We start from the raw sequence: 26,128 nt of genomic DNA on the forward strand, positions 1-26,128 counted from the left end.
GTGTGGGAAAGTTTCTCCTTTGTATCTGTTAGGGTCTCCTGCCCTGTGCTGCCACGTCGTCATGGCAACCGGGAGACAAGTGCTAGCGGAGTAACCTGAGCGCAGCTGATACTCCGGTTCGGGTCTTTTGCTGTGCAGTGGTTACAGGCAGGGGATCCGGTGCTGGTTTTTGTGCTCACAGTCTGTGAGGTCTGAGGGGGGCGTGGTCAGCACCTGCTTTATAAGGCCTCTTCTCAGGGTAAGCAGATGCTGCTGAATCTTTGTTGGTTAGTCAGTTCCTGAAAGTTAGCCAGTACTGTGTAGCTTTGTATTTGTTGTTGCTTACTGCAAATAGGCCTGGGAATTTGGTACTACACTCTGCCAATCCAGACCTAGCAGTAAGACTGGAGTCAGTCATTTAGCCTGCTGAGGTTCTATTGCTATTCTGTGAACCCAGCAGGTTTGTGGCTGTACTTTTAGACCTGCCTGCTTAATCCTCTCTCACTGTGCAGGGCGTCCATGTGTCAGTTTAGTGGCAGTAAGCTGAACCTGGGCCCTGCAAGTGAGAATAAGGATTGTGGAGACTCTCCTTGTGTCTATTATTCCATCTCTGACCAAGGAGCTTACTGCCACACCCGTTGGTAACCCTTTAGGGTTTTGCTGTTGCCCTTAGCAACAGCATTTCGGGTTCTCTACGTATTAAAACACAACATCTTGCTTTTCCCATCTGAGCATTTCTAATACTAGGGAGACACCCAGTTTCTTAGCCTCTGGGCTTCGCTGTTCACTCTGTGTTGGTTTTGTTACCCTATCACCTTCTGTGTACGTTATGTCATATTTCTCAGTCTGTCTGTGAGTTCATTTGTTTTGCATCCCTCTCTGTTCTGACACCAGTACATTCCTGCAGGCACTGGTGTGCATAACAGTATCCTGGGAGTCGTCATAATTTTTGGTTTGATATTTAGGTGTGTTCAAATTCTGATGCGGCGCAGCACGGCACAAAATTGATGAGTTTAAGGAGCGGGGGCATTGTTACAGCAGCAGATTTAATTTATGACCCATCCATAGAGACAGTGTTATGATAAGGATTGCAAATGAATTCCATGGCCTGTTTCTTTCACCCATTTTTCCTTTTTCTCCCCCTTTGCCCAGATACACCGATCCAGAAAAGACATCGACCCTACCCAAGAATGATTACGAAAATGTTATGTGAATGTATTTTAAATATGTGTCTTATCTTCATCTCTACAACCTTCAGTTAGTAACACACATAGTCGACAGGTGATATCCGCATATACTAGCACTCACATATGTTACCCCTCCATGTATAATCAACTAAATGTGCACCTCATTTGTTGGAACAAGAAGCCGAAAAGAGCTCGGTAGTGTTTGTTCGCCCACTTACAGACCCTTAATACGGGATAAGAAGGATTTAATGTATACTTCGCAATACCTCGAAGCTTATCTAGAACATATATGGCATGATGATACATGCCCCTCAGACATGGATTCATACATACATGCCTTTACTATCCCACTAGGTCATACATTTCCCACCTACACCTCTCCTCCTACCTTCCAATCATCTGTAGATATTGTATTGTATATTTTTCTGTTTAGTGTTTAGATAGTGGCAGTTATTGTTGACTGCCAAAGGGTGGACTGTCAAAGTCGAAAAATATTGCAGTACACACATCACGTACTAACAACACACACATGCCCGCTGCGCGTGCACTTGTTCCGCCGTGCGTGCACATATTCGCAATTTGCGTATGGTCGCTCCCGCGGTCCTGCGTGTGGTATGGGTATTTACGGTGGAGTTTGTGAACGCATGGAGGGCTATCAAAACATTACATATTTAATCCAAATAGTGCACATTGTACACATAGCCCCCCTGCACCACATCAGCAAGTATCAACAGTTTAAATGATTCCAGGACTAAGGGATTCACCTTTGCATGATAGGAAGGGACAGACTAAGGTTATAAGGTGGTGTCTGGTATCCAGCTGTAGGGTATTTTAAGGGTAACATTCCGGTGTTGGTTAGAGGAAGATCGCATGTTCCTGCGTATAGTTATGTGCAGAAGTAGAATATAGATATAAACTGTATTTACTGTATATTATGTATGTGGCGGGAATCCAGAGGAGACCACCCACAAGAGCAGTTGAGAAAGACATCGCCCACCTTTTCAAATCAACCCATGACCTCTCCTGTAATGTAAAGATGCCTTCCTGTGTCCAATGGACAAAGGGATTACAGTATCCATTGTATTGCTTTTGGAAGTAGTGTATAAAAAGCCTGTTGCTGCCTGGCCGGTCAGAAGACTCTTAACGCTATCTAACTGATTAGCGGAGGACTGGACCAGGAAGCACATGCGAATATTCTCTAGTATGTACATTGACTGTAGCCATTTACTCTGTTGTATTGTAGTGTATAATTTGTATTGTTAACCCCCTTTCAGATATATTACTCTGTGGTGTCGGAACCCAGTGATTAACTACAAATCGGTGTTGTGTCCTCTTTTCCCTGCTATGGTTTAAAGTGTATTACATTACCTAACTGTATAAGGTTCAAAAGTGTATTAATAAGGTGTGTACGCGCTGCGGGTACTTTGTACCGTCAGCGCTGCATAAGGTTTAAGGTGTAACATCATTGCATTGCATTGCTGCATAAGGTTTAAGGTGTAATATCATTGCATTACTACTAAGGTTTAAAGTATATCTCTGGGTGTGTGCGCGCTGTGTGTACTTTGTACCCCCAGCGCGGCGTTTGTACGCTAAGTCCGTACAAGGTACGGGACTCTGTACGCAAATAGCGTACAAAGTATTAAGTGAATATTAAGTCTAGCGGCCGCAGCGGCTCCATGGTAAGAGTGTGTTTAAAGGTTTAACTTTATGGTTTAAGATAATATCGACATTATCAGTCCACATTCCACATGGTCACCAAACTCATTAATATGTTAAGGATCCATATGGCCAACTTTGTATGCTGCTGCCCACTAGACATGTAAGGTATGTTATACTGTACCTTTCGCTTCCATAGCTTTGGAATTCAGCACATATACAAGTTCATATTTCCCACCGATGCTGCCGGATACTGCATAATGAGTCCCATACGTTTCCAGAAAGGCAAAATATTCTCCCTTATCATAGATGGACGGGAGGTTCTTCAGGTCATCGATGAATGTAGGTGATAACATGAAGTTTCTAGATCTCATTTGGAATGTCCCCAATTGCACATATGCTGCCACTCTTAAGAATTTTTTACCCTAAAAACAAATTGGAACACATTACAAGACAACTATTCTCAGCTCTCACAAATGGCACTCAACACTTGGAACTGGATCACACTGTTTCACCACAGCCGTTGAGGGTTGTAATATTACAGCATATGGGGGCAGATGTATTAACCTAGAGAAGGCATAAGAAAATGATAAACCAGTGATATGTGCAAGGTGATAAATGCACCAGCCAATCAGATCCTAACTGTTAATTTACATACTGGAGCTGATTGGCTGGTGCCTTTATCATCTTGCACACATCACTTGTTTATCACTTCCTTATGCCTTCTTCAGGTTAACATCTGCCCCATGGTTCCATCACACCGGGTGCTATTTCTGAGTCTACTGTTGTGCATTACATCGACCCATACCAGCTTCAGCTAGTGCTAGCAGTTAAGCTTCTACTTGCTACATGGACAGCTGGTTCTGGATACACAAGTCTACAGTGCATCTGGAAAGTATTCACAGCGCTTCACTTTTTTCACATTTTGTTATGTTACAGCCTTATTCCAAAATGGAATAAATTCATTTTTTCTCTCAAAATTCTACACACAATTCCCCATAATGACAACGTGAACATTTTTTTTTCTCATACGTCCTAGGGGATACTGGGAATCCATTTAGTACCATGGGGTATAGACGGGTCCACTAGGAGCCATTGCACTATAGAAGTTTGATTTTGTGTGCTGGCTCCTCCCTCTAGGCCCCTCCTACCAGACTCCGTTTAGAAAATGTGCCCAGAGGAGCCGGTCACTTCTCTGGAAGCTCCTGAAGAGTTTTCTACATTTATTTTTAAAGTTTGTTATTTTCAGGAAGGACTGAATGGCACCAGCCTGCCTGCTTTGTGGGACTTAGGAGGGGAACAGCCCAAACCCACTAAGGGTTAGGGGTCCCGGTCCCCGCTGACAGGATGCTAGCTCCTGAGTGAACTATTCACAAGCCCCACCACAGCGAGCGTACATTCCCGCAGCACGCCGACACCCCTAACAGAGCCAGAAGAATGAAGAGTGGTGAGTACTAAGCCGGCGTCCTGGTTAGCGGGTCACCGCCCATTATGGCGGCATGAGGGTATGGAGACATATGGCTTCTACACGGGGCCGACTGTGTCTCCTGACTCTGTACACTATAGTGTACACAGTACCCAGACTGGCACTACAGCCATAAAAGGGGAGTGTCTCCATTTTATACACACAGACACATAAGCCAGTATAAAGAAGAGCGGAAAGAGTGTGCGCCATTGAAGGGGCAGGGCTTCACTATGAAAGGATCCAGGAGCTCACAAGCGCCATTTTCCCTACTGCAGCTGACACAGACGCTGACTGACAGGGAGGCGCAGCTCCTCCGGAAAGCCTCCAGTTTACCTCAGCGTTTCCAGGGGGTTATAGCAGGGGAGAGCGGTTTACTAGTGTACTAAGTCCCTAATCTGGGTACTTAGTCTGCGACCTAGCTAAGCTTGGCATTAGCGATAAGGGCGCCGTGTGCTGGTTCTATACTCTCTCTGTGTCTCTCTGGTAGAGCTCCTTGTGGGTTAATTGTGATTTTAACCTTTTCCTGTGTGTGTGCTGTCAGTACTGCAGTATGTCAGGCAAAGAGTGTGTATCATATAATGCACAGTTCAGACCTGATCGCTCGCTAATGATTTTTTGCAGTCCAGCGTTCGCATAGTCGCTGCCCACCGGGGAGTGTATTTTAGCTATACAAGTGTGCGATCGCATGTGCAGTCGGCCGGTACAAAAAATATTTTTGTGCAGTTTCTGAGTTGCCCATAACTTACTCAACTGCTGCGATCACTTCAGCCTGTCCGGGGCCGGAATTGACGTCAGACACCCGCCCTGCAAATGCCTTGACACGCCTGCATTTTTCCAAACACTCCCAGAAAACGGTCAGTTGCCACCCACAAACGCCTTCTTCCTGTCAATCTCCTTGCGATTGGCTGTGCGAATGGATTCTTCATAAACCCATCGCACGGCAACGATCCTCTTTGTACCCGTGTGTCGCGCCTGCACATTCCGGTACATATGCATGCACAGTTCTGACCTGATCACAGCGCTGCAAAATACGCTAGCTAGCAATCAGGTCTGAATTACCCCCAGTGTTCCTCTTCTCCAGGGGGTTCACTAGTATGTACTCAGTGTAGTATCCCTTCCCAGGCTAGTGGGGCAGGACCAGCATGGCTGGACTCTATTAGGGGAATGATTTCCACCATTCCTACAAAATGATCTCGTAATGAGAAAGAGACGCAATACTTAAGGCAGTCTATGGATAAGTTATTGAAAAAAGACTTAGTACCCAGACCAGCATCACAGTCCTCTACCATTTGTCCACAAAACGTACTTTGGCCCATATCCTGCATTCTGACTCTGATAATGAAGGGTCAGAAATGGAGGAAGGTGAGGTGGACACAGAGGTAGGGTAGAGTACTCTGTCACAGGGTGTAGAGCAGAGGTTCTCAAACTCTGTCCTCGGGGGCCCACACAGTGCATGTTTTGCAGGTCTCCTCACAGAATCACAAGTGAAATAATTAGCTCCACCTGTGGAACTTTTAAAAGGGGTCAGTGAGTAATTAATACACCTGTGCATCTGCTGGGTTACCTGCAAAACATGCACTGTGTGGGCCCACGAGGACCAAGTTTGAGAACCTCTGGTGTAGAGGCTCGCATTGATGCTATCAGAGAAATTCTAAATATCGCTGATTAAGTGACAGAGGAGAGTGAGGAATCTTAATTTAATATTAAGAAAAAATCCTCAGCCACTTTTCCTGTGTTAAAGGACTAAGGGGGTAATTCCAAGTTGATCGCAGCAGGAAATTTTTTAGCAGTTGGGCAAAACCATGTGCACTGCAGGGGAGGCAGATATAACATGTGCAGAGAGATAGATTTGGGTGTGGTGAGTTCAATCTGCAATCTAAATTGCAGTGTAAAAAATAAAGCAGCCAGTATTTACCCTGCACAGAAGCAAAATAACCCACCCAAATCTAACTCTCTCTGCAAATGTTATATCTGTCCCCCCTGCAGTGCACATGGTTTTGCCCAACTTCTAAAAAATATCCTGCTGCGATCAACTTGGAATTACCCCCTAAATACCCTGTTTGAAGAACCGTGGGTTAATCCAGATAAGAAATTTAAAATTCCTAGGCGGTTATTATCAGCTTTTTTTTCCTCCTGAGGACAGGAAAAAATGGGAAAATTCACCAATAGTGGATGCGTCAGTCTCTAGGCTCTCACGTAAAATTGTATTACCTGTCCCTGTTGCAGCCTCCCTAAAAGATGTGGCTGATCGCAAGATTGAGACTACACTCAAATCTTTGTATACTGCTGCTGGGGTGGCCAAGAGACCCACTATAGCATGTGCGTGGATTACAACAGCCATTGCTAAATGGTCAGGTAATTTAATTGAGGGCTTAGACACCTTACCTCAAGAGGAGATTGTGTTGCTCCTGCAACATATCCAAGACTCTGCAAACTTTATTGTGGAAGCCATAAAATAAATAAGTTTGCTTAATGCACGCACTACAGCTATGGCAGTGTCGGCACGCAGAGGATTGTGGCTACGGCAGTGGATGGCTGATGCGGACTCCAGGAAAGGAGTGGAAGGCCTACCTTTCACAGGAGAGGCCTTATTCGGAGGTGAACTCGATAAATGGATCTCCCGAGCTACTATGGGAAAGTCCACATACCTACCTTCTGCAGCTCCGCCAGCTAGGTAGGCCTACACAGGACCTAATCTACAGTCCTTTCGGACTGCCAAGTTTAGGGGCAAGGCCAGAGGTTCCTCTACTGCCACCAGAGGTGCTAGAGGTAAATCACATAAACCAGCGACTGCTGGTTCACAGGAACAGGGCTCAAGCTTTGCTTCCTCAAAACCTTCTGCATGACGGTGGGCCGTGATGCCTGGAAGACAGGAGGGTGGGAGCCCGAGTAAAATTCTTCAGTCAGATCTGGGCAGGATCGTGCCAGGATCTCTAGGTCATAGACCTTATATCCCAGGGCTACAGACTGGAGTTCCAAGAGCTACTCCCTCACAGATTCTTCAAATTAGGCTTACCAGTTTCACAAGAGGCAAGAGTAAACTTACACTACGCCGTTCAAAAACTGTTACAGACCCAGGTCATTGTTCCAGTTCCACCTCATCTACAAAAACAAGGGTTACTATTCCAGATTGTTTGTTGTACCGAAACCGGATGGTTCGGTAAGACCAATTCTGAACTTCAAGTCATTGAACCTGTTCTTACGAGTGTTCAAATTTAGGATGGAGTCATTGAGAGCAGTAATCTCAGGTCTGAAGGGGGAAATCCTAGCATCTCTGGATGTCAAGGATGTGTACTGTCACATTCCGATCTGGCCGCCTCATGAGGCTTATCTACGGTTTGCACTGCAGGACTGTCACTACCAGTTCCAGGCCCTGCCATTTGGTCTCTCTACAGCACCGAGGGTGTTCACCAAAGTGATGGTGGAGATGATGAAGGAAGTGACCATAGTTCCTTTCTTGGACAATCTTCTGATAAAGGTGTCATCCTGGGTACATTTGTTGGAGAACGTTGCCCTCTCAACCAGACTACTCCTGGATTATGGGTGGATTCTGAACCTGCCAAAATCTCACCTAGAACCAACACAGAGGCTTCAGTTCCTGGGAATGATACTGGACACAGAGTCTCAGAAAGTATTCCTTCCCTTGGAAAAGGCAATGGTTCGGGCCGTCTTGAAGCCGACTCGAATCTCAGTGCATCTCTGCATACGCCTTCTGGGGCAAATGGGGGCTTCTTACGAAGCGATTCAGTGCGGAAGGTTTCATGCAAGGTCCTTCCAGCTGGATCTCCGGATCACATCTTCACATGCACCAGATGATTTGTCTGTCACCGAAATCCAGAATCTCCCTCCTGTGGTGGCTACAGACTTCTCACCTAGCCGGGGGTTGGAGGTTCAGGATTCAGAATTGTATTCTGATAACCACAGACGCAAGCCTAAGAGGTTGGGGAGCAGTCACCCAGGGAAGATGGTCAAGTCAGGAAGTCGCCCTTCCAATAAACATCCTGAAACTCGGGGCTATCTACAATGCCCTTCTGCAGGCCTCAACGCCCTTCTGCAGGAATCAGGCCATTCAGGTCCAGTCGGACAATGTGACAGCGGTAACGTACATTGGGCCTAATTCAGACCTGGTTGCTCACTAGCATTTTTTTGCACCGTTGCTATCAGGTCAGAAATGCGCAGGTGTCGCGTGGGTACAAATCTGTTCATCTCTGCGATGGGTTTGTGCGAAGAATCCATTCACACGGGCGATCGCAAGGTGATTGAACGGAAGAAGGCATTTGTAGGTGGCAACTGACCGTTTTCAGGGAGTAGGAAAAATGCAGGCGTTCCCAAGTGTTTGCAGGGCGGGTGTCTGACTTCAATTCCGGTCCCATACAGGCTGAAGTGATCGCAGCGGCTGAGTAAGTCCTGGGATACTCAGAAACTGCACAAGATCTTTTTGTACCGCTCAGCTGCACATGCAATCGCACACTTGCACAGCTAAAATACACTCCCCGGTGGGCGGCAACTATGCAAATGCAGGACTGCAAAAAACAGCTAGCGAGCGATCAGTTCTACATTACCCCCATAAACCGACAGGGCGGAATGGAAAGTAGAGCTGCAATGTCAGAAGTGTGAAGAATTCTCCTCTGGGCGGAAAAACACCCCATGGCGCTGTCGGCGATCGTCATTCCCGGAGTAGACAACTGGGAAGCAAACTTCCTCAGCACCCGGGGAGAATGATGCCTTCACCTGGAGGTGTTCTGGTTTTTAACGCAATGTTGGGGGTATCCACAAATCGACATGATGGCCTTTCGACTCAACAAAAAGCGGTATTGTTCCAGGTCGAGGGACCCACAGGCAGTAGCGGTAGACGCCCTGACAACTCCGTGGGTTTACAAGCTGGTGTACTTGTATCCTCCCATTCCTCTGATCCCAAGAATTCTAAAAAGTATAAAAAGGGAAAAGGTTCAAGCAATCCTCATTGCTCCGGACTGGCCACGAAGGGCCTGGTATGCGGATCTTCTCGAGATGCTGATAGAAGATCTGTGGACTCTGCCTCTTCACGAGGATCTTCTGCAGTACGGCCCATTCTTCTGTCAAGACTTACCACGGCTACGTTTAACGGCATGGAAGTTGAAAGGTTGATTCTAGCCAGGAGAGGGATTCCTGACAAGGTCATCCTGACTATGATCCAAGCCAGAAAGGGGGTAACATCTAAACATTTACCATAGTATCTGGAAGAAATAGGTCTCTTGGTGTGAGAGCAGACAATATTCTGCGGTGGAATTTCATCTGGGACGTTTTCTGCTTTTTCTGCAGATGGGAGTGGATGTGGGCCTACGCCTAGGCTCCATTAAAGTTCAGATTTCGGACTTGTCTATTTTCTTTCAGAAACAATTGGCTTCTCTTCCTGAGGTCCAGACATTCTTGAAAGGTGTCCTGCACTTACAACCTCCATTTGTGCCTCATAGACGTGTGTCGGAGCTGTGGGTGTTGTCTCACAAGAGCCCCTACTTAATTTTCCATGAGGACAGAGCTGAACTCAGGACTCATCACCAGCAATTTCTTCCTAAGGTGGTGTCAGCGTTTCACATCAACCAACCTATTGTGGTTCCGGCTGCTCCTCTGCTACTTCAAAGTCTTTGGATGTCGTTAAGGCTTTGAAGGTCTATGTGAAGAGAACACCTCGTCACAGGAAATTGGACTCACTGTTCCTTCTTTATGATCCCAATAAAACTGGGTGTTCTGCTTCGAAGCAGTCCATTGCATGCAGGATCAGGCTCACTATCCGGAATGCTCATTCCACGGCAGGATTGCCAATTCCGAAATCTGTTCAAGCCCACTCTAGTAGGTCGGTGGGTTCGTCTTGGGTGGCTGCCCGGGGTGTCTCAGCTTTACAGCTCTGCTGTGCAGCTACTTGGTCAGGTTCGAACACCTTTGCTAAGTTTTACAAGTTCGATACGTTGGGCTCTGAGGACCTTCAGTTTGGTCAATCAGTTCTGCAGAAACCTCAGCACTCTCCCACCTGATTTGGAAGCTTTGGTAGTTCCCCATGGTACTAAATGGATTCCCAGTATCCCCTAGGATGTAAGAGAAAAAAGGATTTTAATTACCTACCGGTAAATCCTTTTCTCGTAGTCCGTAGGGGATACTGGACGCCCGCTTGATGCTGCTTTCTTCCTCCTCTGTTACTTGATTAAGTAATGTTGTTTGGTTCAGCTGTTGCTGTTCCTGTTTGCAAGTTTGGTTAGCATGGCTTTCCTCTTGTTCTGGTTATGCTGGTTCAAATTCTCACCACTTTCCTTTTCTATATCCTTCTCTCAAAGTATGTCCGTCTCTTCAGACACAGTATCCTAGATTGAGTCTGGTAGGAGGGACATAGAGGGAGGAGCCAGCACACACAATCAAACTTCTATAGTGCCATGGCTCCTAGTGGACCCATCTATACTCCATGGTACTAAATGGATTACCAGTATCCCCTATAGACTATGAGAAAAGGATTTACCGGTAGGTAATTAAAATCCTATTTTTTAGATTTTTTTATTTATTAAAAATAAAAAACTAAGAAATCACATGTACATAAGTATTAACAGCCTTTGCCATGAAGCTCAACATTTTAATCAGGTGCATCCTGTTTCCACTGATCATCATTGAGATGTTCCAACATCATCATTCAGTTGATTGGACATGATTTGGAAAGCCACACACCTGTCTATATAAGGTCCCACACTTGACAGTGCTTGTCTGATGACAAACCAAGCATGAAGTCAAAGGAATTGTCTGTAGACATCCAAGACAGGATTGTCTCGAGACATAAATCGGGAGAAGGGTACAGAAAAATATCTGCTGCTTTGAAGGTCCCAATGAGCATAGAGGCCTCCATCATCCATAAATGGAAGAAGTTCGGAACCACCAGGACTCTTCCTAGAGCTAGCCAGCCTTCTAAACTGAGCGATCGGGGGAGAAGGGCCCTAGTAAGGGAGGTGACCAAGAACCCAATGGTCACTCTGTCAGAGCTACAGCATTCCCCTGTGGAGTGAGGAGAACCTTCCAGAAAGACATCCATCTCTGCAGCAATCCACCAATTAGGCCTGTATGGTAGAGTGGCCAGACAGAAGCCACTCCTTAGTAAAAAGCACATGGCAGCCAACCTGGAGTTTGCCAAAATGCACCTGAAGGACTCTCAGACCATGAGAAACAAAATTCTCTGGTCTGATGAGACAAAGATTGAACTCTTTGGTGTGAATGCCAGGAGCATAAGCAGAACTACCGGCAGTGCAAGCAGTGCGTTGCACTGGGGCCCGCCTCTGTCCAGAGGCCCAAGCATGTAATGAGTCAAACTGACTCATTACATGCCGCTGTGCGCTGCGGGCAACCGCTGCCCGCAGCGCACAGCCGCCCGTAGAGGAGCGGCGCGCACTGCAGCGGTACGGGGTAAGGAGGAGGAGGGAGGCGGAGGAGGGAGCCGCAGCAGCGCTTTGTTACTGGTGGAGGCGCTGCTGCTGCTGCCCCTCTGCTTCACTATAGGCTGTCTCTGAGAACAATAACACAGCGCTGCTGCGGCTCCCTCCTCCTCCTCTCTCCTCCTTCTTCTCTACTGCCCGGGAAGCTGCACAAGGAGCCTGAGCCAACAGAGAAGGTAAGTATAATTCTTCACTTTCTTTCTTTCTTTCTTTCTTTCTTTCTTTCTTTCTTTCTTTCTTTCTTTCTTTCTTTCTTTCTTTCTTTCTTTCATTTGTTGGGACTGCCTGCCACTATGTGTAAAAAGGGGGGACTGCCTGCCGCTATGTATAAAAATGGGGAATCTGCCTGCCGCTATGTATAAAAATGGGGAATCTGCCTGCCGCAATGTGTAAAAAGGGGGAATCTGCCTGCCGCAATGTAAAAATGGGGAATCTGCCAGCCGCAATGTGTAAAAATGGGGAATCTGCCTGCCGCTATGTATAAAAGTGGGGAATCTGCCTGCCGCTATGTATAAAAATGGGGAATCTGCCTGCCGTTATGTGTAAAAAGGGAGAATCTGCCTGCCGTAATGTGTAAAAAGGGCACGCTGTCTGCCATTATGTGTAAAAAGTGTATGCTGTCTGCCGTAATGTGTAAAATAGGGACGCTGTCTGCCGTAATGTGTAAAAAGTGCACGCTGTCTGCCGCTATGTGTAACGAGGGCACGCTGTCTGCCATTATGTGTAAAAAGTGTATGCTGCCTGCCGTAATGTGTAAAAATTGGACGCTGTCTGCCGCTATGTGTAACGAGGGCACGCTGTCTGCCGTTATGTGTAAAAAGTACACGCTGTCTGCCGTAATGTGTAAAAAGGGGAATCTGTTCGCTGTAAGGTGTAAAAGGGTCTCTACCTGGTGTAGTGGTGCTTCTGTGCAGCGTAATTTGAATAATGGAGACTACTGTGCACCGTTTTATGAATTGGTATTATTTTGTGGACACACCCCTTCCCCACGAAGCCACGACACTATATATTTTTGCGCGCGCCTACGGCGCGCACTGCCCCTGGGGTGGACTTGGATGGGGGGAAGGGGGGGGGGGCAAAGCATTTTGTCGCACCTGGGCCCACCGCCTGCTTGTTCCACCACTGGCCAGGAGTCATGTTTGGAGGAAACCAAGCACCGCTCTTCACCAGGCCAATACCATACCTACAGTGAAGCATGTTGGTGGCATCATGCTGTGAGGATGTTTTTCAGCGGCAGGAACTGGGAGACTAGTCAGGAAAGAGGGAAAGATGAATGCAGCAATGTACAAAACATCCTGGATGAAAACCTGCTCCAGAGCACTATTGACCTCAGACTGGGGTGACGGTTCATCTTTCAGCAGGACAACGACCCTAAGCAAACAGCTAAGATATTAATGGAATGGCTTCAGGACAACTCTGTGAATATCCTTGAGTGGCCCAGCAAGAAGCCAGACTTGAATTCGATTGAACATCTCTGAAGAGATCTGAAAATGGCTGTGCACCGATGATTCCCATCCAACCTGATGGAGCTTGAGAGGTGCTGCAAAAAGGGATTGGGCAAAACTGCCCAAAGATATGTGTGCCAAGCTTGTGGTATCATATTCAAAAAGACTTGAGGCTGTAATCGCTGCCAAGGGTGCATCAACAAAGTATTGAGCAAAGGCTGTGAATACTTATGTACATGTGATTTCTTAGTTTTTTTTAGTTTTAATAAATTTGCAAAAATCTCAAAAAAAACTTCACGTTGTCATTATGGGGCATTGTGTGTAGAATTTTAAATTTATTCCATTTTGGAATAAGACTGTAAGTGTAACATAACAAAATGTGGAAGAAGTGGTGCGCTGTGAATACTTTCCGGAAGCCCTGTACATCACACCATTCTACGGTAGCTCCTGTCAGTGTTGACAGCAGAGCTCATACCCGGGTCTAGTAATTATCAGCTTTGCTGGCCAATATTTGTGGCATCTACACACCTTATTGGTGGTCCCTATGGAGCATCCTTTTTTTCTATATCATGGAACATACGGTTTTTTTTGTATTTTTATTCCGACTCAGTTTATTAGCACAGGTATATCTTCTCATTGCTTTGGTCTTTATGTCTTGTATAATTTATTAATGCATTTTTATACACCTGTATATTGGCAATCTTCTGCTGGGTGCACGATATAGAAACATAGAATTTGACGGCAGATAAGAACCACTTGGCCCATCTAGTCTGCCACTTTTTGTATCCTTTAGGTAATCTCAACCCTTTTTGTAACTTAATTCTTTGTAAGGATTTCCATATGCCTATCCCAAGCATGTTTAAATTGCTCTATCGTTTTAGCCTCTACAAAACGCAGGCGTGCCATAAAAAACGCAGGCGTGGCTGGGCGAACGCAGGGCGTGTTTGTGACATCAAAACAGGAACTGAATAGTCTGAAGTGATCGCAAACGCTGAGTTGGTCTGAAGCTACTCTGAAACTGCACAAAATTATTTTGTAGCCGCTCTGCAATCCTTTCGTTCGCACTTCTGCTAAGCTAAAATAAACTCCCAGTGGGCGGCGGCAAATCGTTTGCATGGCTGCTAAAAACTGTGCTAAAAACTGCTAGCGAGCGAACAACTCGGAATGAGTGCCATGGTCTCCAGAACTGGACACAGTATTCTAGATGAGGCTTTACCAATGACCTATACAGTGGCATTATTACTTATTTTTTCCTGCTACTGATTCCTCTCCCTATGCAACCAAGCATCTGACTTGCCTTTCTCATTGGTTTGTTGCATTGCTTTCTTGCCTTCAAGTCACTTGAAATAGTGACCCTAAATCTCTTTCCTCCTCAGTAGTTTCCATTATAGTACCCTTGATACTATATTTAGCCTTTGGGTTTTTGAGACCCAAGTGCATGATTTTGCATTTTTTTAGCATTAAACTGTAGTTGCCACGTTCTTGACCATTTCTCAAGCCTACCTAGGTCATCAATCATTTTTTTTACCCCTCCCGGTGTGTCTACCCTGTTCCATATCTTTGTATCATCTGCAAAAAGGCATACTTTACCTTCAATACCATTTGCAATGTGACCAACAAAGATATTAAAGAGAACTGGACCAAGTACAGATCCCTGGGGTACTTCACTGGTAACATTTCCCTCCATAGATTGAACTCCATTTACGACAACTGCCCGTTTCCTATCCTGCAACCAGGTTCTTATCCATTTATCTGTTTTATAATCCACCCTATGCTTTCAAGTTTATTTAGTAGTCTGCGATGTGGGACAGTGTCAAATGCCTTACTAAAGTCTAGATATGCTACATCTACAGCTCCCCCTTAATCTATTATTTTCGTCACAGAGTCAAAAAAGTCAATTAGATTTGTTTGGCATGATCTCCCACCAGTAAATCCATGCTGTTTTGGATCCTGTAAGTTGTTTGATTTAAGATTTTCCACAACTCTTTCTTTTAATAGTTTTTCCATTACTTTCCCTACTACTGTTGTAAGGCTTACTGGTCTGTAGTTACTTGCTTCTTCTTTGCTTCAACTTTTGTGCAGTGGAACTACATTTGCTCTTTTCCAGTCTTCTGGAATGGCACCTGCATTTAGTGACTGGTTAAATAATTTTGTTAAAGGTGTCACCAGCACATCTTTTAACTCTTTTAGTATCCTTGTGTGTATCCGATCTGGCCCCATTGATTTATCCACATTCAGTTTTGAAGGTTCTGTTAGAAACTTCTCCTCTGTAAATGTAGTCTCATCTACCTTATTTTTATGAATGTCCTTGCAACTTAACTGTGGTCCCTTCCCTTCTCCTTCAGTAGTAAATACTGATCAAAAATAATTCTTTAGGTGATCTGCTATTGCCTTGTCTCTCTCCACCTTAAGACTTATTATTCCTCCATTTGATTTTCTCCTTTCACTTATATACTTAAAAAAAAGTTTTGCCCCCTTTATCTACTGACTGGCCATTTTCTCCTCAGCTTCTTTGCACGTCTGATCCCTTTTTTTAGCATCCTTCCGTCTGTCAATATATGCCTCTTTGTCATTAATATTTTGAGTCTCTATTTCCTAAAAGCCATCTTTTTTGCTTTCACACTAGTTGATACTTATTTTGTGAACCACATTGGTTTCCTTTTCCTGGTGCTTTTCCTAACCCTTTTGATACAAAGGTCTGATGTCCTTAGTATTGCACGTTTTAGTTTTTCCCACCTCTCCTGCACCCCTTCCAAGTTCCTCCAGTCCACCAATGAATCACTTAAACATCTCCCCATTTTTGCAGTCAGCATTTCTAAAATCCAACGCCTTTGTTTTTGTGTGACAGGAGTTGGATTCTGTCTTTAGACTAAACCATACTGCTTGATGATCACTGGATCCCAAGTGCTCACCCACATATATGTCTGATATTGAGTCTTTGCGAGTGGGCTCCCTCACCAATTGCTTGAGAGATGTTCCCTGTAAGGAATATAGAAATGTGCCACTTATAGCTGAACTTGCAAAAGACCCCTCTCAATTTACATCAGGTAAGTTACGGTCTCCCATGATTATGACTTCTCCCTTTAAAGCCATTTTAGTGATGTCAAACAATAGGTTTCTGTCTAAATCCTGCCCCTGGCCTGGTGGTCTACAGATAACCTCAATGTGAATAATGTCCTTCTCCCCGAGTTCCATGGTCTTCAATGTTTTGTATTAAAGTAGCATTTATGCTTTTTTTCACAAACATTAATACCCTTCCTCCTATTCTTCCCATTCTACGCTTCCTAAATAAATTGTATCCTGGTATAGCTATGTCCCAGTCATGATTCTCATTGCACCATGACTCTGTAGTTTCCACAATATCCATATTATAAGATATATCATCCAATATATCATCCCGAGATGCATCGGAATGACAATCTTATAGTGTGTACACCCAATCTGTTGTTTTAAGGCTTGGTACACACTTGCCGATGTCAGTGAGTCCTGGCAATTACCTCAGGACCGGTGATGGTTAAAGGGACTCCTCATATGCGCTGTACTCCATTGTCATCAATCCGGATTAACGCTAATTGGAACTTATCCCTGGCAATTACCTCAGGACCGGTAACTATATCCACATTACCAGACATTTGCTATTGGTCATTGACTGAACTTTACACCCATATTGGGCATGATTAGACCATAGAAAGTGGTTTAACAGCTATATGCATGGCACCATCTATACCTACCTGTGATTGACATGTTGTTACCAATGTGATTTTAGTTGAAATGTTTTAACATTAAAAGTGTTATGTGAATCTTAGATCACTGTGTGGGGTTCACATGTGTATTTAAATTTATGATAAGTGGATTGGAGTGCTGTTTTTGTTTTGTATTATTTTGTATTGTTGGAGTGTGACTATCTCCTTTTTCAGCTGCTTAGAAAACCAGCTCAGCTAGCGCCTGTTACTTGATATTTCCTTGTTGATCTATCTCATTACACATCACGCAAGATCCCCCGCAAACAATATCATTCATACACACTGAACGATATAATTTGCGTTTCGTCAGTGACGGCATGCACCCACATCCAGGTGCATGCCGTCTCATAAAATATCTTTAGATTTCAAGTTGAAAACTAAAGATATTGGGGCAGATGTATTAACCTGGAGCAGGCATGAGGAAGTGATAAACCAGTGATAAATGCAAGGTGATAAACACACCAGCCAATCAGTGCCAATATGCAAATTGACAGTTAGGAGCTGACTGGCTGGTGCATTTATCACGTTGCACTTATCACTGGTTTATCACTTCCTTATGCCGTCTCCAGGTTAATACATCTGCCCCATAGTTCCTCGCTAACGACCCGCGGGAGTGTGCATCGTTAACGATATTGGATATGCACACTTAGAAACATACATAGAAACATACATAGAATTTGACGGCAGATAAGAACCACTTGGCCCATCTAGTCTGCCCCTTTTTTTTATCCTTTACGCAAGCTCAACCCTTTTTGAACCTTAATTCTTTGTAAGGCTATTCATATGCCTATCCCAAGCATGTTTAAATTGCTCTACAGTCTTAGCCTCTACCACCTCTGCTGGGAGGCTATTCCACTTATCCACTACCCTTTCTGTGAAGTAATTTTTCCTTAAATTTCCCCTGAACCTCCCCCCCCCCCTCCAGTCTCAGTGCATGTCCTCGAGTTCTAATATTTCTCTTCCTTTGAATAATGTTTCCCTCCTGAAATTTGTTAAGACCCTTGCTATATTTGAAATATAATCATATCACTTGATCACTTGCCGATGTATACGATATATCGTCTGATCCTCTGGTTCGGGCGAAATATGGAGTGCACATCGGCAAGTGTGTACCCAGCCTAAACCATCATTGATCACATATTCCCATCTGTGGGAACATCGTGTAGTGTGGGCCTGGTTCAAGTTAGTACGTAAACCCTTTTTCTTTCAGAGAATACAGTAGGTTCCTAATATCTACCTGCTTCCACCAGCATGCAAAGGATTAATTTGTGAGTGCAGTTTTGGGATTTGGCTTCCATTACCGTTTTTGTAGTATACTCTTTGACATTCTCCACGCTTTTTTTCATGGACAAGTCTACTCCGACTTTTCCTTTTATCGTAGTGGAATTGTACTGTGAAGGTGTCACTTTGGCAGATAAGGATGCTCCGAACTCCACTGTTCTCTCATTTGTAATCTTTGTTAGCGTAGACACAGCATCATTATAGGCCTCTGATGTAAACGTTTTATCAGCTCTAGTCTAGAAACAAGAGAGCACCATATCACAAAAAGGTAAACTGCACAAGATTCATCACAATTAAGATACGATAGGGTGATCAACTTATTGTTTTCATTATTTTCAATGAATTATTAGATCATTAGAATTAATTTCATTTGTTTTGTAGTGAGTGCTGATTGAAAAACAACATTTATCGTACACACAGATCTCTCACAGATTCTGTGTTGCGCAGGAAGCCGACGTTGAGAGATTGTTTTGCTACAGCATGTCAATGAGAAATGAATAAAAAAACTTGCACAGCGCATGAGTTACACTCACACAGTCACAGTAGTGACTGAGTCACATGATTCTTGGGCGGTGACAATTCAGTCGCATACAGATGCAGTGGTGGATTTAAAGGACAGGCCATGCCTAGGCATAACATTATTGGCCACCATGCCCCCCCCCCCCCCCCCCCCCCCATTTCTCCTACTCTATCCCTTACTGCTGTTTTCTAAATACCGGACAGAGGTCATTACCCTTTTGTGTTAAAGTGGTGATGGCTTGTTCGGTTACGGATCAATAGATCTACAGTAAGAAGGTCTACAATCATTAGGTGGACACCATTTGTTCGACATTGAAAAGGTCTCCACGGACAAAAGGTCGACAGGGTCATTAGGTCGGCCTATGAAAGGTTAACACTGGAAAAGTTTGACATGTACAAAAGGTCAACACATGAAAAGGTTGGCGTGGAAAATGGTTGACACAGGACAAGGTTGATACAACATATTTGCTTTTTATTCGTGTGGTTTTCGCCATCTGAGCACTTGGACCCCCAGTAAGTACACCGCATCCCCTCGCCATGCTTCGGGCAAGGTGCCTCGATCCGCCTCCGCTGCGTTCGACACAAGTTACTATTCCCAGTCGTAGTCCACGTGAATAGTAAAGTAGGAAAAAGTTGAAAAAAGTAAAAATAAATTAAAAAAACTCATGTCGACCATATGTGCGTCGACCACTGGCAAGTCAACTATTTGTACCTGTCAGCCATAAGCACTGTCGACCTTTCACAGGTAGACCAAATGACCATGTCGACCATATGGTGTTGATCTACTGACTGTCTAACTAGACATTGTAGCTCTATTGACCGCGTACCGCTTGTTCTTAAGTGTAGGCCAGAATATTGGGGGGCCATTCCGAGTTGATCGCACGCTGCGGATTTTCGCTGCGCTGCAATCAGGTCTCTACTGCGCATGCATATGCACTGAAATGCGCACGCGCGTCGTACGGATACAATGCGGATCGTTGCTGAGTTATGGATTTAACGAAGAATCCATACGCACAGCCGATCGCAAGGAGAATGACAGGAAGAGGGCGTTTATGGGTGGCAACTGACCGTTTTCTGGGAGTGGTAGGGAAAACACAGGCGTGTCCGGGAGTTTGGAGGGCTGGTGTGTGACGTCAATTCCGGCACCAAAAAGGCTGAAGTGATCGCAAGGGCTGAGTAAGTTCAGACCTACTCTGAAACTACACAAAATGTTTTTGCAGAGCTCGGCTGCACAGGTGTTCGCACACTTGCAAAGCAAAAATACAATCCCCCGTGGGCGGCGACTATGCGTTTGCATGGCTGCTAAAAACAGCTAGCGAGCGATCAACTCGGAATGAGGGCCATTGTTGGTATTGGGTATAAGAGTTTATAGCACTTTCAAAAATCCTCAGTCAGCAACACTGGAGATTATCTACAGCTGGGATATATAATAAAAGATATGTTTCGACTTTCCATGTCAAACCTAGTCAGAATATTAATAACTTAACTGGCGATTTATTATTCAAAGTTAATGAAAAAAAGCAAAAACGTGAACATCCTTTTGAAATGTATTTAAAATGTAAATGCTTTAGTGAAAAACAAAATGCCTGGGGGTATCTAGAAGCCACCCAATCTCCATATGTCCCCACTGTCACATGATCCCCCAGTGGCAATAGATTCCCAGTGGAATTATCCTCCACCCCCCACCCTACCCCTCTTAGTGCAAATAGATACCCAGATGCATTACCTTTCACCCACCAGTGTAAATAGCTCACCATTGTGGACACGGCCGGTGTTACGGTGTTCAGCGCCCCCCTGCAAACTATACATTTGCACTCTCCCATACTTTGCAAAGGTACAGTGCACATAGGGGGTCATTCCAAGTTGTTCGCTCGTTGCCGATTTTCGCAACCGAGCGATTAAGGCGAAAATGCGCATGCGCTAAGTATTTTAACTCAAAACTTAGTAGATTTACTCACGTCCGAACTAAGAATTTCTATCGTTGAAGTGATCGGAGTGTGATTGACAGGAAGTGGGTGTTTCTGGGCGGAAACTGGCCGTTTTCTGGGAGTGTGCGTAAAAACGCAGGCGTGCCAGGATAAAACGCGGGAGTGTCTGGAGAAACGGGGGAGTGGCTGACCGAACGCAGGGCGTGTTTGTGACGTCAAATCAGGAACGAAACGGGCCGAGCTGATCGCAATGTAGGAGTAAGTCTCGAGCTACTCAGAAACTGCTAAGAATTATTTATTCGCAATTCTGCTAATCTTCCGTACGCAATTCTGCTAAGCTAAGATACACTCCCAGAGGGTGGCGGCCTAGCGCGTGCAATGCTGCTAAAAACTGCTAGCGAGCAAACAACTCGGAATGACCCCCATAATGTCCCCTGTAGTAGTGCCGCTTACACACAATGCCCCCTGTGGTAGTGCTGCTTACACACACAATGCTCCCTGTAGTAGTGCCGCTTACACACAATGCCCCCTGTGGTAGTGCTGCTTACACACACAATGCTCCCTGTAGTAGTGACACACACATAATGCCCCCTGTAGTAGTGATGCTTACACATGTAACACCCGCCCCCTGTAGCAGTGACGCTTACACACAATGCCCCCTGTGGTAGTGCTGCTTACACACACAATGCTCCCTGTAGTAGTGACACACACATAATGCCCCCTGTAGTAGTGATGCTTACACACGTAACGCCCGCCCCCTGTAGCAGTGACGCTTACACACAATGCCCCCTGTGGTAGTGTTGCTTACACACACAATGCTTCCTGTAGTAGTGACACACACATAACCCCGTCTGTAGTAGTGATGCTTACACATGTAACGCCCCCTGTAGCAGTGACGCTTACGCACGTAACGCTCCCTGTACCAGTGACACTTACACACGCAATGCCCCCTGCACCAGTGACGCTTGCACATGCAATGCTCCCTGTACCAGTGATGCTTACACAAGTAACGCCCCCTGTACCAGTGCTGCTTACACACGTAACACCCCCCTGTACCAGTGATGCTTACACACACAATGCCCCCTGTACCAGTTACATTTACTCACGCAACGCCCCCTGTAGCAGTGATGCTTACACACGCAATACCCCCTGTACCAGTGATGATTACATATGTAAGGCCCCCTGTAGGAGTGACGCTTACACACGTAACGCCGCCTGTAGGAGTGACGCTTACACATGTAACACCTCCTGTACCAGTGACGCTTACACACGTAACACCCCCCTGTACCAGTGATGCTTACACACACAATGCCCCCTGTACCAGTTACATTTACTCACGCAACGCCCCCTGTAGCAGTGATGCTTACACACGCAATACCCCCTGTACCAGTGATGATTACATATGTAAGGCCCCCTGTAGGAGTGACGCTTACACACGTAACGCCGCCTGTAGGAGTGACGCTTACACATGTAACACCTCCTGTACCAGTGACGCTTAAACATGTAACACCCCATGTACGAGTGCTGCGTACACACATAACGCCCCCTGTACCAGTGATGCTTACCCACGTAACGTCCCCTGTAGCAGTGACATAGGCGTGTGCAGACGCCGACACGGGGGTGCCGCTCTGGACTTCCCCCCCCTCTACCGGGTATCAGACTACCTCCTTCACCCCTTGCTCTGAGACATAAGCCTGCTCGCCTGGGCCGCCCAGGTGAGCAGTCTATGGAGGTCATTCAGCCCTGTTCGTGTTCTCCCGTTTTTCGCAGCGCAGCGATCAGGTCACTACTGCGCATGAATATGCACCGCAATGCACAGGCGCATCATACGAGTACAAAGCGGATTATTTCTGAGCGATGGATTTAACAAAGAATCCATTCGCACAGCCGGTCGCAAGGAGATTGACAGGAAGAAGGCATTTATGGGTGTCAACTGACCGTTTTCTGGGAGTGTTTGGGAAAACGCAGGCGTGTTTGCAGGGCGGGTGTCTGACGTCAATTCCAGCCCCGGAAAGGCTGAAGTGATCGCAGCGGCTGAGTAAGTTCTGAGCTACTCAGAAACTGCACAAAATGTTTTTGCAGAGCTCGGCTGCGCAGGCGTTCGCACACTTGCAAAGCTAAAATACACTCCCCTGTGGGCGGCGACTATCTGATCATAGAGCTGCAAAAAGTAGCTAGCGAGCGATCAATTCGGAATGACCCCTATGTCCTGAACGGGGCAGTAGACCATAATGCGGCGGAGGGGGGAAGTCCGGAGTGGCACCCCCGTGACTGCATCTGCGTACACCTATGGCAGTGAAGCTTACACACGTAACGTCCCCGTAGCAGTGACGCTTACACGCGTAAAGCCCCCTGTACCAGTGATGCTTACAAACATAACGCCCCATGTAGCAGTACCATTTACACATTATGCCACACAGTCCCACATACACACACACCACATTCCCATGTAGCTCCGCCCCCTTTTAGGTCCGCACACTATCTGTGACAGGGGAGGGGAGAGAAAGCTTCATGCTGCCGGCGCTGCTGCCTGTCATAGAGTGTGATAAATGCAGCAGCCGGCAGCAGCAGGGACATCAGTGCAGAGCAGGGAGAGCGCCTCTCGAGCCTGGCGCCTTCCTGCTTTGCATCCCTTTGCTGAGCGGGTAGCACCAGGCATGATTGTCGGACATGTGTCATGATTTAAGTATGGTGCCCCCATCTTCCAGTGGCAATACATCTTTATTTTTGTTATTGGACAAAATCATCAATGATGTCAACAGTCAGAGATCATTACGTCACTACCAGGGACCAGACGGGGCAAGAGGAGAACCGTTTTGCACATCTGTGGAATGGATTTCCCCTTAAAATGCCAGGGGGACAGTGGAGTTTGGCACTGTCACATGGGACTTGACCGTGTCAGGGAAATCCCATCTATTTGCAGTTGCATCTTACGTGATAACACAGTTAAGTGGTTAAAGGCATTATTATTATTATTATTATCATCCTTTATTTATGTGGTACCCCAAAGGTTATGCAGCTCCTAACAAGGGGGTTGGTTCAGACCTGATTGCTGCTGTGCATTTTCGCTGACAGCAACAGCTGATGGCTGTCTTAGCACTGCAATCACCTCTGCCTGATTGACAGGCAGAGACAGTCGCTGGGCGGAAGGCCGACAGCATTTGGCTGCCGTTTAGGGGACGCAGGTGTGCCTGGACCATTGGGGGGGGGGGAGGGGGCGTGCCGCGGTGGCTGCGTGACCTCACATGAAAAGCACATGAAAGGAGAGAGCCCTGCTCATGAGAGCTTTCATGCTAAAAGGGAGGGACAGACATACAGGGCGGTATGTATTAACATACATCGCCGCCCATCGCAGCGATGTTGATCACTTATGTACTAACATATGCGATCAACATCGCAATGCGGTGACGGAGACCCCCCGCGATACCTGTTGAGGTGGTGTGCGAGGACTCTCAGTCACCTCCCTGGGATCTCATTCTCCTCATCAGCCGGGAACAAGGCAGCAGGCTGTCCCCTGTGCCTTCTCTTCCCCCCTGCAGCAAGAAGGACCTCCAGCTGTGTTGCTAGGGGGAGGAGGAGTTCACCTTCCGGGTCCAGGCTTCCTGGAAGAAGGTATGCCATCGGTTTTACAGCATTTTTCCCTTAGTACATCCCACACAGATGGGATAGACAGTGAGCATGGAATGGAGGGTTAGAATGCAAAATGACTGGGTTTGATGAAGAAGTGGGTCTTGAGGGACCAATTGCAATTTTGTAGAAAGGTAGAGACTCTGAGGGGGAGAGGTAGAGAATTCCAGAGATAGGGAGCAGCAGATGCAAACTCTTGGAGGTGGGAGTAGGAGGAAGTAATCAGTAAGCAGGAGAGAGCATGTATTTGTGGAGTGAAGAGGGCAGGTGGGAGTAAGTAGGGAGATGTAAATGGGAGAGGAAGGGGTGAGGGCTTTGTAAGTGTTTGTGAAAAGCTTGAATTGGATTCTGAAGGGGAAGGGAAGTCAGTGTAGGGCTTGATGTAGTATGTTTGGAGAGTAAGATGACCTGGGCAACAGCTAGGGTTGCCACCTCATCCCTTTAATTCTGGACACATATTAATTACACAGGTTCTATTGGCTGACTTCAAGACTCAATTTCACCTGGTTTTAATCAGCCACAGAACCTGTGTAATTAATATGTGTCCAGAATTAAAGGAATGAGGTGGTAACCCTAGCAGCAGCATTGAGGATAGATTAGAGTGGAGGGAGACAGTAGTTAGAGAGACCAGATAGGATGATATTACAGTAGTCCAATCTGGAGATGACCAGTTAGTGTATGAGGGTCTTAGTAGCATGGAGGGTGAGAAAGGGTCTGATGATCCTGTAAATATTTTTGAAATGGAAACTACAGGACTTTGAAATGTACTGAATGTGTGGTTTCAAGGAGCGGGTTGAGTCAAGAAAGCGCTGGGACATCTAAGAAAAGATAGCAGAGACACAGTTGGAAATATTAGTGAGGAGAGTGGGGGAGAGGTCAGTGGAGGAAAGGTGTACTTGAGTATCATCAGCATAGAGATGATATTGGAGGACAAAAAAAGCTAATGAGCTTACCTAAACAGGATGTGTAGATGAAGAATAGGAGAGGTCCAAGAACAGAACAATGGGGGACACCTTCTGTTAGTAGAAGTGGTGGGGTAAGTAGAGTCATAAGAGACAGAGAAGGAATGGCCAGAGAGGTAGTATGACAGCCAGCTGCGGGCAGTATCATGCAGACCAAGGGATGAAAGATAGTTGGCCCAGTGGACCCCAGTTGGAAGTGCGCCACCACAGAAGATTTGAAGTGAGTGCAGCATTGCCAAGCAGATGGTAGCTGTTTTTTGCCCAAGACTGGTCATGTAGCTACCGTACCACTCATGCAGTAGCGCACCATCACTGGGGACTGGTAAGCCAGCCAATGCCTGCTGCAAGTGCTGGAGACCATTTACAGGTGCCACACAAGAACTCACACTCGTGATGCCCTTCTCCATCAAGACAATGCACCTGCCACAAATCCAGGATAGTGGCGGATTTCATAACCCATGAATGTGTCCAGGAGCTAGGTCGTCTGCTGTTCAGTCAAGAACAGGCCCTCTGCGACTTCTTTGTGTTCCCACAAATCAAGTGCAAGATACATGGGATTCGCTTTGGGTCACTGGAAGCTGAAGTGGACACCTTAATCCAGCATGTAGAAGACTTTGCAACTTTGCATAGAATCCACTGGCGAATACTTTGAAAATATGTAATGTTGGCTTTGTAAATATAATACTTTTTGCGCATTTGGAAACTTACTGCACAGCCCTCGTACATCTGACCTAAATGAATTTATAGAAAAGGATATCCGATGGGGTTTTCTTTGTCATTTTGTTTTTATACTAAACAATGATTAAGTTAAACAATTTGATGTAATATATCCACTTATTTTAAAAATGTTGTTATAGTTAAGCTTCAATATCCAGAGAGGAATCTGTATTT

At 45.8% G+C, this 26,128-nt stretch overlaps 1 protein-coding gene across 1 annotated transcript in view; it reads right to left on the bottom strand.

The window, feature by feature from the left end:
- The window catches only part of LOC134946892 (complement component C9-like), a 175,360-nt gene that overhangs the window by 98,874 nt on the left and 50,358 nt on the right, over positions 1-26,128 (bottom strand). Inside the window, exons 6-7 of the mRNA XM_063935528.1 lie at positions 18,222-18,437; positions 3,007-3,247 (exon numbers count right to left, since the gene is read on the bottom strand). Coding sequence (XP_063791598.1) covers positions 3,007-3,247; positions 18,222-18,437 — 457 coding nt within the window. The remainder of the gene's footprint in view (positions 1-3,006; positions 3,248-18,221; positions 18,438-26,128) is intronic.

The sequence above is a fragment of the Pseudophryne corroboree genome, chromosome 1, assembly GCF_028390025.1.
Source record: "Pseudophryne corroboree isolate aPseCor3 chromosome 1, aPseCor3.hap2, whole genome shotgun sequence".
NCBI lineage: Eukaryota > Metazoa > Chordata > Amphibia > Anura > Myobatrachidae > Pseudophryne > Pseudophryne corroboree.